Source organism: Poeciliopsis prolifica, unplaced genomic scaffold (assembly GCF_027474105.1).
Source record: "Poeciliopsis prolifica strain line A6 unplaced genomic scaffold, Auburn_PproV2 SCAFFOLD002, whole genome shotgun sequence".
Taxonomy (NCBI): domain Eukaryota; kingdom Metazoa; phylum Chordata; class Actinopteri; order Cyprinodontiformes; family Poeciliidae; genus Poeciliopsis; species Poeciliopsis prolifica.
In genome coordinates, this window is record NW_026562377.1 from 20,179,670 (window position 1) to 20,196,663 (window position 16,994).

The window sequence follows — 16,994 nt, forward strand, 5'->3', positions numbered from 1 at the left end:
GCTGTGGGTGCTACATGCGGCAGGTATGCGGGTATCCTCCTGTGGTATGCGGCTAAAAAGACGTCCAAACAAAGGACTCTTTGCTGCCAGGAGCCCTGGATTTGCATGAGCTCACGGCTCTGACATCTGACCCGCGTCGCTCGGCGAGCTGCAGAGTCAACAGCAGACCCAGGAGGGACAGCTCCGATCAATGGAAATATTGTTGCAGGAAGGTCGCACTGAAGAGTTTGCCCTGCTGCCTGCGAGCGTCCGACTCCGTAGGAAGCACAGTGGATGCAGAAGTTTGTCCAATCTGACCAGCAGTTGGCAGAAAATGAAAAGCACCCTGCTTTGAACAGTTTGCTGCCTTTTCGCCCCCCCAGTTGATTCATCTATCACCGACAGCACTTCTGGACATTTTGTTTTTCACCTGATCACCGAGAGTCATTCCAGCACACGAATACACGTCGATCAATACGTTGTAGCTCTGCCAAACCTCTAGCTCTCTCACATGTCTTCTGCAGCTTGTGCAAGTTTTCCTACTATGACCAGCCTCTCTGTCTCTGTGTCCTGAAGAAGGACATCCCTACGGCACAATGGTAGCCTGACTATTGCCTTCTTGTGCAATTCCTCTTAAAAAACATTCTCGCTTCCAGCACGGCCTGGGCTTTCTCCCTTTGACTTGGATTGCCTCCGGGCAATTTTGACCAGGGCCAATCAGGGAACAGAAGGAGGCGTTGTGAACGACGATGTTGATTATTTTATTTATTTACTTATTTGTTTGTTTATTGCGCTGTTTCGGAATTGTAGTTCACCTGTAGTTACAGCCACAGCAAAGGAGGAAGTGAAGGAATCTGTTCAGTCCGTGTTGGTCAAAATTACAAATATTAGATTAACTTTGGGATCAGCGCTTCTCCCAGGCATTCATACCATGCCTGGGAGAAGGCCTGTGATGTTAGCAATGTTGACATTGCTAACATCACAGGAAAATGTTAGCAATTGGGTAAAATTTAAAACACGGTCCAAGCCTCTAGGAATCTTCTCAATGGCCTGATCAATATGCTTTGCTTTGTCAACAGATTTGATTTAACGACTTGACCACAAATGAATCCCAGAATATCTTTATCTGTAGAAATTAATCATTTAAGCCTTTCTGATTCGTGCAGCTTTGTTCTTATTTACCCTTGCTAATATACACTAATGGGTTGAATTTAAAGGAACAGTGTTTTCTTGTGTGTTGTCATGAGGTGTCTGTTATTTTAACCAGCCATCCCATCCCTCCGCAGCCTGGTGGCTGACTGACATCCTCTCATGTAAGCCCTAATCACAGACAGCAAAGGCTGCAATTTCACCCCCACATTCAAAACGCTGCACCGCAGCTCGGCTGTAACTCAACACGGACGTCTGTCTGATTGAGAGCATTCTCAAATCAATCCTTCTGGCAGCAGAGAGCCAGCTGCTCTCTGGCTTGTAATTTGGTATAAATAGTGACATTTTCAAAAACATCGAGCCTAAAATACTGCAGTGTTTTGTTTGCACTTTGACCTTATTTGGCCCATACCATAATCACACTCATCAGGGACGTTGAGATGGATAGGGTTACACGTAGCCTGAAGAGTGTTTTATAGTCATTCCAGGTTTGAGTTTGGTGAGTTTTGCATCCAGAGATTCAGCTCAGGTTGCACAAGATGTTTGATTCTCTGCTGTAATCAGTTCCCTCATATGCTACAGGTTTAATCTGTGCTCACAAATGACCGTGAGACTAAATAAATGACAAAATACGTTGTAATCTAAGTCATCCATAACTCACACTAGTTATCGACTGCGACGTCTTATGTTTGTACATGTGGCCTTTGTGTTTCATTCTCCCTGTCGTGTTTACACGTGGCACTATGTTTTTGTTTGTCTGTTCGATGCTTGTTGCCTGGCTCCTTCCACCTTTCTGTCTCTCAGTTTGTCTTCCTTTGATTATGGGCTGTCAGCAGTCGTTTGAAGTCAGCCATTTTTTACAGCCAGCAGCCACGAGCGAGAAATTTTACTTTAGGTTCTGACTGAATGGATTTATCGGGGATGTACACCGCCTGATCAATTCACTAGATGCGCTTTGCTTGTATCGAGTTGGACCTCCTCAAACCACAAGAAGTGCTTCAGTTCTCCGGTCCGCAGTTGGAACGAGGTGTTGGAAGACCTGCGGTGGCAGCTGCAGATTTGATGGCTTCACTTCCACAACTTGAATCTCCAATACAACCCAAAGTGTCGTTTTGAGAAGTGGTGACTGCTGAAGCCGAAGTTCAAGAAACCAGTTTGAGATCATTTGGTCTTAAGAAGATGGACACATTGTGTTGAGATGTTGAAATGATTGGTGCTACGGGTCTCAAAACGAGCAAAAAAAAAAAAAAAAACATCCCCCTCGTCACCATTAACTTGAACTACTGATATGATGAAATTCTCATCAACTTAATGTTGCATCAGATATGAAGGCATTTTCATCCGCACAACCCGGCTCACTGGATATTTTCTTTGTTTTTTCTTTGTAAACCTGAAAGAGTTTGTGCTTGAAAAACTTGAGTCCTCTTCTCCTTCACACTGATGACCTATTTACAATGCCACAGAAAATGTACATATTCTGTGACGTGCATTGCCGCATGTGAAAAAAAAAAAACATGTTCACAAGTAACAAGAAAATTTACTTTTCATGGAGGATAAAATCTCTATGGTGACCAACTGCTTCACTGGCCAATAGGAGGCGTTATAGTCAATTGGGCTGACCTCAAGCTTTGGGCTTGAGGTCAGGCTTTCACATCAATATCTGGGTACATCTCTATCCTATCCAGTGGATTGAAACATGTTACCTGCCAGAACATCGAGTACACTCAGCTTGGTTTGAGACAGGTTGGAAAAGCTAAAACACAGCTGTTGCCTACATTCAGGTTTTCATGCTGGCGATGTACCTGCGGTTGTAAATGATCTATCCTGTCTTCCTTAGATTATTTAATATTAGCAACAAAAAGCAGTGAAATAGTTGTTTTCTGCCAGATGACTGCTCCACATTTCATCCATGAATATCCATTCAACATTGCTCTCCTTTGTAAGATGAAAAAAATCTACTGCATCATAGAGCTTAAAAATTCACATCGAATAAAGGGTGAACATGCAATCTCTGATATTTAATAAGTAGCTTCTAGATCATCTAATAAGCAAAGACTTTGAAAATGATAGGAAATCATCAACGCAAAATAGAGAACATACAAAAATGACCGGAATAGGACGAACGCGAAAAAAGGGAATAGTTTCTAAAACTGTGAACTGTGTCAACAACAGAGGCAGAGTTTCAGAATAAAAATAAAGAGTCACATCTGGGTTTAAGAGGTGTCCTTACAGGGCAGAATCTTAGCAGAATGATGTAAAAAAAAAAGGGGGGAGGGGGAAAGTAAAAATGAAACAAAGTGCAGCAGAGAGAAATGTATCTAAACAGAAAAGATGGAAAGAAAAAAAAAGAGATTTCTTGGCGTTGCTTGGTGTTTTTCTCAATCCGAAAGTGTAACTGTAAAATGTTTGAGCCTGGAAATTCCATCAAAAATGAATCTCCAGAGAAAGATTTCAGCCTCCTCTCCTTACATAACAAACACAAGCTCCGTCTTTGCACGGTTCTGACGCTGACCTCGTTTGAGTCTTAGTGAGATTGATGTGCTGGTTTTTTTTTTTTTTTTACAGGGTTTCAGTTCAGCTTTCCCGGGGCGTTTTTACAGGTGAGCCGGGCTGACGGGTGTGACACGGTTTCTCGTTTTCTGTCTCCCTCGAGTCCTCTGAATATCAGCCTCTGGCTCTGGCTTGAACGGCTCACGTCCTCGGGCAACCCGACGTCTTCAAAAATAAATCTGGAAACAAAAGAAACCCTATGAAATAAAAAAAAAAAGTGAAAAACTCAGAGAGGGTAAATAAAAAGACCTGACGCTGATTTGGCCCCCATTACACCGCCCACAGAGTGTAACTTAAGTTTAACTAAAGTTATGCTTACACGTCTCCACCTGGGTCTGATTGGGAAATGTGGTTCATATTTCATACTTTCCCGTAAAAATGAAACACGTGATGCTTTATTGCAGCCTTAAGGTAGGACTGAGAGGATTTAATGGGAAGCACATGTGAGGGGTTTCGGTGCAGAGCGCACAAGCAGACTGCAAAACAGTGACAACACTGACAGTCCACATTAATACGCCTGAGCAGAAAACATGCGCTCTGAATGATCAGGCTTCCTAAACAAGTATAAAAACTCGGTGAATGCATGCTGATGTTTATAGGAATCTTTTAAAAGGAAAAAACCTGAAAGGAAGCTGACTTAAAAACCAGAGGTTTACTTGATGGCACAGTAGCCCTCCTTTTCCTCCCCTTAAGCGTTAGTTACCATGCGCATAAACGATGTGGGTAAACCACATATTACCTATGAAAGTGTTTAATGGGGTGTTTCGCAACATTTGAGCGAATGTGAGCTACTGCTCCAGGTGTGTGTGACGGTGACGCCTCACTGTGTGGCGTCGTTAAAGGAGTCAAGGGAGACCAACGCAGATATTAAAAAGAGAAACGTTGCGCCTTCCACGAGCCTCGTCAGCAAGATTCAAGATCCATCTGTTCAAGCAATGACATGGCATGAACCTTACGGGAACATCCAGCCAGCGCAGCTTTCTGGGAAGAGGTTTCACAGCATCAACCTCGGGACAAAAAAGCGAAAAGGTGTGTAGATGTTGACCGAAGCAGGTCAGTGACGGTCGTTGTCCATACTGAGCGACTCCTCCTGGAGTGACAAGGGCCGAGGGGCCACTCGGTAGGGAAGAAGCCATTACTTCAAAGGCAACACAAAAAATAAATCTGCTTCCAGTCTGAAAATCAGAGGCAAATATCTTCATTTTTCGGGAGACATTTCCTTTGGTCACGGGAGATTAAATTTAATATTACTGGCCAAAAATATCAGTTGTTACACTTGTAGGAAAAAGGAGAAACTTATAAGGCCCCAAAACCCCCCATACCTTATTGTGTTATTTTAGGTATATGTATGTATCTTGGCTTCAAGTGTTAATGGGTTTTATTCCTCGAGAAAAAAATCAACATTAATTGACAGCACTGGTTACACGGATGACAGGGAAAATAGTCCAGAATCCAATATTTTATGCCTAATTTGGAAATGACACTATCCTGTTGCTATTTGGATTTGGTGCAAATTTTCCAGCTCTGTCCAATTTAATGGATTAACAGAAATGTTGACTCTCTGTTGTAATCTGTGCAAGCCCGGAGACAATCCGGAGAGAATTTTCTCTCTTCTTTTGCTCGTCTCCTGGTATCTGCTGACCCAAACCAGAGAGTGGTGGATAGAAAGTCGACTTCACACTCAGCTCTCTCAGCCTCTGTAATTTCCTCTCCCTGCAAAGCCTCATGTTAAACCCCCGAATATGTTTGCATGTGCATGCGAAGAAGAAGAAAGAAAAAGACAGAGGTAGGGAGTAGAGTTAAGTAAACCTGTGTGTTGACTTTGCAGGCTTTCTCAGGCTGCAGGACCGACTGGTGCGCCGCTTCTGCTCTCTATCACTCCTGAAAAGTCATTTTATCTGTGCAGGCGTCACAGTAACACGGCGTTGATGAACGTACTGCATTAAAACTCCAGACTGAGCTCTCTGCAGATGCGTGACTGTGCTTGCAGCAGAGCTCTGGGGGTGTTGTTGTGAGATCTGACATTCGGGTTCAGACAGCGATTCCGGCAAGCAGTCCAAAAATTGAAACCTCATCAAATTTGGATGAGTCCAAAATGAAGGTACAGAGTGTGCATGCTTATTCCCTGCTTTCTGCGGGCCTGTGGGTAAGTGAGGGGAGTTTCTGTCTTTCACCACTTCCTGAACGTGTCTGCAGGGACCTGATGTTTTTAGAGAACAGAACATCCCCAGCCCCCTTTCCCCACATCAACCCACAGAAATTCACATTGATAGTATCTGCATTTATAGAAACGTCTCTGATAGACTCTTCACACGTCTGTTCTTCCTGGCAGTGATACTTATCTGCTTGAGATCAGTGTCAGACGGAAGCGCTCCATGTGAAAGGGTCAGTGTTGATGCTGTTGTGATTCGATGCTTTAGCCCAGGATATCTCGGACTGCATCTGCGCACAGATGTTATTCTAAGGTGGGAAGCTGATGCATCACAGATTGTGGTGAATGTGAAAGGGCGCGCAGCAGCTCCCACTGGCTCCACATTTGCAAACATCAACCAGAGGACGCTTTTGTCCTCATCTCTGATCTTTGCTGAGAACACAGCGGCCACCGCAATCCCACAGTGGTCTGTTTCACTGGGTGTGCTCCACGCTTCGTGGACATACATCACCTTGGAAGCGTAATAACAGACCCTGGACTTTTTTGCACTTTTGCTACTTGTAAATAGAGTGAACTTGAGTGTAATTTAATCTCGAAAGACTAAAGCCGTTTTGAAGCGGCTCTATTGTCAGAATCATTGGTGTATTTTGAGTTTCTCTTTAGTTATTGAGGTGTCAATTCCCAAATAGAAGAAAAAACATTTTTCGCTTTTCGCACTCAGTGCGAAATTGTAACATTCAGGATACAAATGGCATTTGGTCCTATGTGAAAGCACTTTTTTTACACCCCAAACTTGTAAGTGTAACAAAAGAGAGAAAAGGTAGAAAATTTTGGTGACACTTTATTTGAAGGGATGTACATAAGACTGACATGACGCTATCATAAACACGAAGGAGTCTTCATGAATGTTTACACTTTTAATGCAAAGTTGCATTAAAAGTCCTTTACAAGTGTCAGCTTTTCTTTAACTTTGCTTTGCTTTAGGTATGCCCACTTTCCAATGGTTACTGTAATTGAAGCAGTAATATTTTTTGACAGATCCAGTTGGTCTCCTCACTGCAAAAATGACACTGCATAAAGCAGAAGCTCCTCTTTTACTTCATAAGTAGAATTTATTTAATGGAGGCGCAGTAGAGGGCCTGCAGGAACAAAATGTGAAACGTTCTGCAAGCACGCACACGCACACACACACACACACGCACACACACGCGCACACACACGCACGCACACGCACGCACACGCACGCCGGTGAAGTAATGTTCTTTTCCATCTCTTCTTGATTGTTCCATCCGGTCTTCCTCTGGTCCGTAAAGATTTAGCCTTTCTTTTTTTTTTTTTTTTTTTTTTTAGGGGGACTCTTAAATGAGTGTTTGATGAAAAATGATCCCCCAGAACAAACTTAAATTGTCCCGACACAGTATATGACATTAAAGGGGGGGGGGTACAGGGAGGATGGTTCGGTTGCTTTACTCTCATTCTGCTCCGGTTTATTTTTCTGGCCCTGTTCGGAAAGCTTCTAAAGGTGTCAGTGGTTTATTTTCTCATATGTTACCCAGAGGGAGAGGTGTGTGGAGGAGCAGCCTTGAAAAATAATAGATCGGAGTTTAAAACATTCCAGCAGTATTTTCCATCAGTAGGGGAAAAGGGCTGACATGATCCTAGCAATACATTTGGAAAGTCCGGTGAGAACAGAAGAGGTCATAACAAAATATTCTTTTTCTCATAATTTTTTGTCCGAGTGAAATTTTTAAAGCGCCACCTTCAATAAATAAATGTGCTCAATCTGTGTTACTCCCATTGGAGCTTCACTTCCAATCACACCATTTCTCTGAGTTTAAGCTTTCTGAGTTTTCCAGTCGTATTAATGTGCTCACTGGCAGCTATGGGGGTCAGCTATCAAGCCCACTATTCCTGGAAGCAGGTATTATTTTCATTATTGAACCATCTATTTCGCCAAAAAGCTTCTCTGAAATGTTCTGGTCTGCTGAGACCAGAACATTTCCAGAAGAACTCAGGTTCGATGAAGTTTATGTGCAAATATGAGAACGGTCTGTGTTGCAGCTCTCGTATTTCTAAGCACCACTCAACAACTGTCTTATCGACAACACATAATAACCAAAATATTAGAAGACAATCAGTAGAACTACCGTTATATTTTATGAGCCCTAATGCTTTTTTCCCTCCACAGAACCTTTGCACTTTTCCACATTTTGTCACAACACTACCGAATTTTATGCAGACAAAAACTCCTTAGCATATAATTGTTAAGTGGAAGGCAAAAAAGAGTTATGGATTCCCCCCCCCCCAAAAAAGAAGAAATTTGAAATTTGCTTTAATGTTCAGCCCAATTTACTTTGACACAGCCAGATAAAATCCAGTGCAATTGTCTTATTAAGGTTGTTGTCAGTAACAATCTGATTTCTCAGTTAAGGCTCCAGAGCAAAAATCACTGATTAAACAAATTTGTTCATCCTGAGTTTTGAAAATTTATTAAGCACTGATCAGTTCATCTGGAAAGTGTTTAAACTATTTGGTCCAAAAGAGTATGGCATGACAGCAAACCTACAAAGACGCGGCTTCCCACCTTAGCTGGCAGGAAGCAGTCGGGATAAGCATGGTTACTCTGGAGGAGTTGCAGAGATTCACAGCTCAGGTTGGATTAATCTGTGTAAACTCCACAAATCTGACAACATGTCAGCAGAAGCCAGAGAAGGAGAAGATGCTCTGCTCAGAAAAGAAGTGTGTTTCCCTGTGCTCAACAAGCTCACACTGAAACATGGTGGTGGCAGCATCATGCTGTGGGGAGGTGTTCAAAGTTGACAGGAAGACTGATGGAAACTACTGGAAGAAAATATTTCAATCTTTCAAAGACTTAAAGTTTTGAGGTGAGTGTTGCAGAACCTCACCCCCCTTTGGATCTCCACGATCAGAGCTCGAATGCTGACGAAAGTTCAGGCAGTGACATTTACGTGCTAGGGTGGCCCAGTCAAAGTTCACGTGTGATTCAGTGACAAAACATGAACACCGACGGTGACGGACGCTCTCTCTGACTGAGCTTCTGACATTTTTCAGAGAAGAACGGGGGAAAACATGTGCAAAGCAGGCAGAGAAAACTTCCTAAACTTACAACAGCTGTAAATGAAGCGAATTGTTTTGCTTGAAGCTATTGACTCAGGCTGCCGAAAACGGGCACACCAAACTTTTCCGATATTTATCCACATAAAACTTTACACTGAAAACCGTTTTTGCACACGCTTCACGTTCTTCTCACTTCGCAAATCCTAATGGAAGACATTGGAGTTTGCGGTCACAACGTCACACGCTTTGGTTAGAAGAGTGTGAACACTTTCGCGAAGGCCCAGCATTTGCAAGCGAAAAGCACAAAACGTCCCGATTGACTCAGAAGCGACCTATGAATAAGTTTTTCCTGCGGCTCTATCAACCTGTTTACTGATCTCGTGTTCCTGCAGCGAGGAACAGATGTGGAGGAACAGCTGCTATCTTCATACTGAGAGCGCAGCTGGGACACGAAGATGCTGCATCACAACACATGGCGGGCGGGAAATCCATCTCAATATAACATTGGCACAAGCAAACAATATTCCAAGGTGAGGACATATTCACAAGGAAACGTTGCGCATCCCGGAGCAGACCTCGTCAGATGCATCATTATTTTCCCCGCTTTGTTTTCTGGACCAGGATTTACAGAGATGCTTTTCATGTTACTGTCCTCTGAGGTTTACGCTGTGCTTTGAATGTACCACAGCTGACTTGTTCAAAGCCATTTCACCAAACCTCTGACTGTTATAAAGTGTAATTCGTAAGCCGCTTCAAGGGTAGTCCACGTGGTTAAAACAACAACCCAGTTAGAGCACAAACTGAAACCCTGCGACTAAAATGAAGAAAAAAAATAAAAATCGTTTTTTTGGTTTTCTAGAAGATTTCAATAAATACACAGATCAAGCATTTTGACAAATCAGCTCCCAGTTCCGGACTGGGATTACTTTAAAAGATGGACCCTTGTGTACTTTACGTCCTGAGACTTATATGTGAAGTTACAACTGTGATCGAGCAAAACGGACACAAACACACAAAAAGTTTTTTATCTTCATTACTGTTATGTGATAAGACCAGGTTTGAAGTTCATAAATCTGCTGGAGGCTGTGGACATTTGTTCCCTAACTGGGAAAAATGATGAGAAAACAAAACCTATACTGGCTTCAAAGTCAGTGAAGTTGGCGCCTTATTTATAATGATGCCAAAGTTACTACATGAGGCCTTGGACTCAAAGCGTCTGTGGAGATGCTTGTGTGAATATGAGAACGGCTGTATGTGAACCGCTGAGTCGAAAAGGAGCTTTTCCACTTTCATCACAAATATGAAAGTGCGACGTATGGATCGGTTATGAATGTTGAAGCGGAGGCAAGTCTCCGCTGGGCCCACGTGCAACACAGGCTGTTTATAACGTGTAATGAACACGCTGAGCGTACGTTTGACTTCCAAATGCACAAACATCAGCTGCTTGTGTTTCAGACGCACTGAAAGCAGAGGAATTTGGCTTGGAGGAGGTTTCTTGGGATGAGAGGTGACAGGAAAAGGCAGTGAAAAAGCAAAACAATTTTGTGGAAAGTGGCAATAATGAAGTTGAGTCAGAAATATTGTGAAATCGGGCAAGTTTGAGGTAAGAATTCACTTACCTCAAACACTTAAAGATCTTAACTGAGTCCTAAAGCTGAGACTTTTCTGCTTGTGTTCATCATGTTTGCACTAAAAGATTTTTCTAGATTATAAATGAGTAATTTTTGAGCCTCAATATTCATTAATTAATATATAGAATGGTTCATTTCTGGTTTAAGCTTCATTTTAGAATGAAAGCAACTTTGCACCTCCACAAAGCTTTACAAAAATCTAAAATAAAAAAAAACTAATTTGGAGCATGACTAATAGTTTGTTTGTTTTTTTTAACCAGTCTGAAGATGAGTCAGCCAGAGTCCGTAGAAAACAGCAGTGCACACGGAGACTCATTCACATTCATCCATTTATGCTCTCGTGTTGAAAAAGTTGTGCGAGAATTGCAGCTAAACTTGTAAACAGCCAAAAGTCTTATTCCCAAGTTGATGCTCAGTGATTTTCTACAATACTGAGAGTGAAAAGGCTGTGAGGCTCCGGCGGATGTCAGCTTTCACGTAAAAGACTCGCATCATGAACGAAACGCGGACGCAAACTGGTTGTGACTGGTTTCCGAGCTGCTGGACCGAGTGGTCAGTCGGAGGTGGCTTCTTGGCTCCGTGTCAGTCCGGCTGAAGTCATGTCTGTGATTTAAGGCCTCGGCGTCTCCTCCTCCTTCCCTCTTTTCATCCTTTCATTCCAGGCGTCGTTCACTTTCTCAGCTCGGGTGCATATTTGAATATCAAGAACCTAAGTCAGAACTAAGCATGCAAAGCTGTTTCGTCTCATGTGTTTGATGGCGCGATGTCACTGCAGTTTTGGGTTTAACTGGGGGTTTTTTCCCCCTCATTGGGTAATAAACTGGTTGGTTAATGGAAATTCCACTGTTAGCTGTTAATTACTGCGTTTTTGTTGCTGGTTGTAAAAAAGCATCATTCTGTTTAGGCTCTCATGTATTCTAAGTGAAAGTTTTGTTCCCATGAATACCAAAAAGCAAACACAAATGGGTGGGATTAGGTTTTTTTTTTTTTTGTGTCTGTTTTCTTTTTTTTTTTGGTGGTTAAGTAACATTGGAAAGTCCATCGGACATTCTCTGACCTGCTGTTTTCATATTTTCCCCCAGGTTGTGGACGCCTGTCTGTTTTCGTGTGTTCACGATGATGAGGCACCTGTCAGACACTCACTTCCTCCCGCTCGTTGTCATCCAGCTGCTGGGAACCGTCACATCGCAGGTCAACCCAGGTTTGTATCGGAATTGGACTCGGCCCCTGATACAAGCAGGGAGCTCGGATTTGGGATGAGTTGTGCTTCGTAAGAGTCCAGTGGTCCTGCGTCTCTCTGGTTTGACTCCAGTGAAAAGAGGACGTTCACCTTTCTTCCAGCTCTTTCCAGCATCTGCACTTGTGGTTTTCTTGGAATCAAGTGAAATACAGATCATTGTTTTTTAACAAGTAAACTGAGTGGGAAAGACAGAGATGGAATTAAATTGAAACCGAAATGAGTTTTTAGTTATAGCTGACAAAATGGAAGAACAGCAGATATTTGCCAGTGAAAACCTCGAGCTGGCAACACAGAGCTTCTCTCATTAGGGTGAGATTCCTTTCCTGTTGAATAAAAATAATATGTGACACATACACAGATCTGAACTGCAACAAATGGCTCCGGAAAAGTGAGATGCAAAAATATTCCAAGCTGTTGATGTTTCTTTTTTTTCTTCACAAATTTTGCGGTGTCACGCGATACATCATTTTCCGTTTCTTTAACAAACGAAAATCTGAACGTATTTATATTAAGCCCTCCTGAGTCGGGAATTTGTTGACTCAGCTTTTGCTGAATGACTCAACAAGTTTTTCAATAACTGCAAACCAACACGACTCTTTGGGAGCTCAAGCTCAGTCAGATTGCATGTGGAGGGTCTTTAAAAATCTCAGGTTTTGTGGCAGATTATCAATCAGATTTCAGGATGGACTTTGACAAGGACATTTCCTTGCGGGTGAAACTCCTCCTCAGTCTCAGCTCTTTTGCAGTCTTGCCATTAACTGCGTTCATCTTTTCATCAAACCCTGACCAGCCACACCACAAAAAATGGACGGCAAACTGACGCCACCACCATGTTTACAGTGGGGTTGGTGACTCCGGGGTCCAGTTTCATGTTAGTTTTCAGTGACATTTTCCTTCGACTTTCCTTCATCACATAAACCCCGATGAAGAGTGTGCGCCAACGTGAAAACAAAAATGCCCAGAGGCACAAATACTTTGTCGCCATGGTCACAGAGGAGACACATAAAAATTAGCCCATTGTTTTTGCCAGCTAACTCCCCCACACTTTTGCTTTTTAAGATTTGCCTAAAAACTTAAAACTAAAAGCATTGTCATGACAAAGGGCTGTTTTGAACAAAAGCTACCCTTGACAATAAGCTACTCTCTGTGGTTTATTTTGGATTCGATCTTTGTGTCAAATCCAAAATGGAAGCACAATTTACAAGGAGATGTAGGAGAATAAAAGAAAAACAGAGCCAGTCCAACGCTGGCACAATTCGGAGGCACAAAAGGGAGCCTTTTGGCTATCAGCCCTCACATCTGATATGCTGTAACTATCATTCATATTGAGACATTTCTGCATCATACTCAGTTATTGTAGCATCATAATTCTTTGATGAGAACCTTTGAGCTACTAATATTATTTTGCTTAGAAAAAGCTCTGACTACAGTATTTTTACTTTAAAAAAATTATTGTGTTTTGTGTCATAAAAAAAATTGTTCTCACAAAAACTTTGTGGTCCTGACTCGCATGAGGGATACTGTTGTTTTTGTCCCCATTGCAACTCCACCAGTTGATAGCAGCTGCTTCGTTTGCTTATGCCTTGGCCTGACTTTGATATAAATGGTAAAGAATAATTATAATAAAATAGTAGGATAGTCAAATGGATCCTAAGCTGAGCATCTTCTGCCTGTATCGTCCCTCTATGTGTATATGTTTCTGACCTATTTGGCAAAGTGTGAACCGTAGTCTTGTTTGACTCTAGTGAACCCTCTTACTTTCACTCTCTTTGTTTTTGTTCGTTGTTATGTGTGTGTGTGTGTGGGCGTGCGCGTGTGGGCGTGTGCGTGTGTGTGTGTGTGTGTGCTACTACGCCTGCTTGCATGGATTTGCCCTCATGCACATGCATGCTGTGGATCCAAGCTATCCCACTGGAGTCTGTGGCTAATGCATACCAGACATTCTGACAGCAGGAAAGTCCATTGAAATTCACTGTCTTTCTTCCACAATGTTTATGTGTCTTTTTGTTAGTTTTTCTGCACAAGAGTGTCCAGTGTGTGATTCCCCGCGTTTGACCACTCATAAGTCATGGAAAGGACTGCTTGCGCATCTAATTGTGGTCACAGTTCAACGAGGTTCGCCACTCGAGCAATATTTTACGTGCAACGTCCCACCCAAGTCCACATCCAGGCTTAAAAAAAAAAACATCTCCCCCCTCTGTGGCTGAAAGCTCAGGTCTCAACCTGCTCTGATATATTGATGCACCTATAATCCTCTTGAATGCTTCGGTTCTGCTGCATTGAGAAGAGGGTCATTTTTCCACAGCCTGGAAATATTCACCACTGAATTTAGCAGAGCCGAGTTGTTGAGTGATGCCAACTTTCCCCTATTTAAAATTCCCTAGCAATGGAGTTATACCATCCCTGTCTTTCCCATTTTGCTTGTGAGTGGGCGAACTTTATTTTGCTGTGGAGAGAGGCAGGCTCCAGGGCAGGCCCCGTCCTGGCAGCCGAATATTAAGCAATGCCTTTACAGACTAGACCTTTTGAGGGGAGGGCGTTTAGAGCGCATACTGACTGAGTGCCTAAATTTACTGGCTGATTCTAATCCCAGCTAATATTGGATTTTTTTTTCTTTTTTAGATATCATATTATCTTTTATTGCTTTATAAACCAAAGTCACGCTCTGTCCTCTGCTGTTCTGGGCTCTTGAGTAGACTCAGCTTAATTTTCCTTATTTATCTTCATAATCTGCTTTAACGCCGCAAGAGGACATATCCCAGTCTGCTTGTGCTTTATTATATTAATTTAAAATATGTATTTTTTGACTTATGCAAAACGGTGTGGGATTTAGTGTACCTCAGATGATGGACTTGTTAGATGACAGTTGCGCTTCACTAAATGAATCAAATCTGTTCAGAAAAGTTGTTTCCGTGCGGGGAAATTGTGTTGTGACGTGGCTTTTGCTGTAAAAGAGACGTGGCAATCCTCACACCGACTAAGCTTTGATGTTTAGCCATGAATCAAAAGAAGAAACAAAATGTTATTTATCTTTATACTGCTGCCACATTTGGTCAAGATCTGTTTGAAGAAAAACGATTGCGCACACAAATCACAGCAACACGATACGTATCTGTTTCAGCTTTCCCCCTTTTATTTGTTTCCTTTGAGTTGTTGCATTGTTATGATTAATGAAAATAAAAAGTGGAAAATGAGCAAAGATCCCCTGTCATCTGGGAGGGGGGTTATTATATGTTTTCCAGGCATTTTTGTAGCAATAGTGTCCCACAATCAAGCAGGTTCCCTTCAGTTGTTGTAAAAATTATATATAAATCAAGCATGACTCAAAGAAGACGTGACTTTCTCATTTATTTGAAATTTATCCACAACACAAGATGTGCACTTTTCCACCTGAGAGGACGTTTTTAGCTGGTGGTTGAGTAAAGCCGTGTATGTGCGCCTGCCTCCGACCATGCCCTCTCTAATGCCCCCACAACGCGCCCCCAGAGTCACCTCCGAGTGGGCAGGGTAGGTAAATAAACACAGCAAAAACCAACATTTGGAGGAGCGCTCATGCATCCTGCACAACATCCTGAAAACCACCTCCCTCTGTCTTAGACTTACTATAGGATGTGGTGACCATGGCGTCTGATGACGAGTTTTATGGACAGTCATGGGCAAACACACTTGAGTGTTGCAGCTTTAATGCGAGCTAAGAGGGAAATGAAGTGAAAAGTCCTGGTATTCAAATCAGATAATTAGTGGATCAGCCAATGTGGCAGCATTTTGTAAATGCAGACGTTCTGGCAGTTTGTTAATGCCAAGACGGAAAGACATCAGCGGTGACTGAGAGGGTTTTCAGTGAAGTGGCTGGAAATAGCATTTTTATTGCCGCAGCCATATGCCATGTCTTTTTTCTTTCTTTTTTTTTCTGCTTTTATGGCCTGCTCCAACTGTATTCGTTTTGCAACTCCTTGCAAAAAAAAAGTTGCTTCTTGAAATTTTTCATATTTTGTCATCCTAACAGAAAACTTTAATGTTTTCTCTTAGGTTTTATGTGACAAGACAAAAGCAGGAAGGATACACAGTTTTTAAGAATTACATATATGTTAATAAACCATTATTAGTCATTCAGAAGGGCCTAAACGCTCGTTCTCACCAAGCATCGCCTATTTTAACAGAGCTCCTCCTTACGCCTGCAGTTTCCAGTCGAGGCTCCTCCTCACAGAGCACGACTCCTCCACTCATCTCCTCCAGACTAGCGGCAGCAGCAGTTAGCAGTCACCTGATGGATCTGAATGCCTACTGAGCCCATCACAGAGACTACTTTTCAGTTCAACACTCCTGAAAACCGATTTAACGTCATCATGGAGAAATGTGGTGATGAGGCTCTGAAGGTTGGAAAGAGTATGTGCTTCTTAAAGAGGCAGAGGCCAATTTCAAGTTGTTAAATTGCTAAATCTAATTTCTTTCACTACATCTCAAGGTGCCCTATTCAAACTATTATCTAAGAATCGAACTATTGGAAATCTACTATCCTCACCTAAACTATCAGGGTGTGCAACAGGAACATCAATCAGAGAAACCGCCAAGAGGCACTTGGTTACTCTGGAGGACGACTTGAGTAAGATAATGCCCATGTACACATCCAGTTGCAGCAGAAAGCTAACGCTTCACATCAGCCAGAGCACACCACTCCCATTGTAAAACATGGTGGGAGGCAGGATTGTGGTGCTGATATGGTTTTGTTTAATAGGGACAGAAAAGTTGATGGGAAGCTAGCTGGGACTGCAGAATAGTGCTGGAAGAAAACCTGATACAGGCAGCAAAATACTCATCACTGGGTCAGAGGTCCACTTTCCAACACAAAGCCAGATTATGATTGTTCCTGTTTATAAATATTTATGCCTTTATTATTCTTCTGACAATATTCTTCTTTATATATATATATATATAAACAAAGGCTGGAGTATTCTGTCATCAGTCCAAACTGTGTTTCCACAAAGTAAAGCTGTAAGCAAATATTTGGAGGAGGTCAAGAAGAGAGGAAGAGATAATTATAGGGTGAGATGAAGAAGAAAAAAAAGGGAGAGCTGGAGAAACAGAAAAGGTCTTGAACCTCAAGCTCTGCTGTTGCTGGCATCTTCTCAAAGGCTTACTGTAACACATGGAGCCAGGCAAACAGGGCCACACTCCCTTTCACCTCCACATGCAGCTCAGCTGTAGCCGTCCACCC

General features: G+C 42.4%; 1 protein-coding gene across 3 annotated transcripts in view; it reads left to right on the forward strand.

Moving 5' to 3' along the window:
* ddr2a (discoidin domain receptor tyrosine kinase 2a) overlaps positions 1-16,994 on the forward strand; it is a 29,458-nt gene that overhangs the window by 796 nt on the left and 11,668 nt on the right. For 2 of the 3 annotated variants that reach the window (XM_055044094.1, XM_055044110.1), the window contains exon 2: positions 11,622-11,740. In XM_055044094.1, the coding sequence (XP_054900069.1) occupies positions 11,656-11,740 (85 nt within the window). In that variant the 5' untranslated portion in view covers positions 11,622-11,655. Of the gene's footprint in view, positions 1-9,413; positions 9,439-11,621; positions 11,741-16,994 lie in introns of those variants that run through there. The other variant, XM_055044103.1, reaches the window with a different exon arrangement.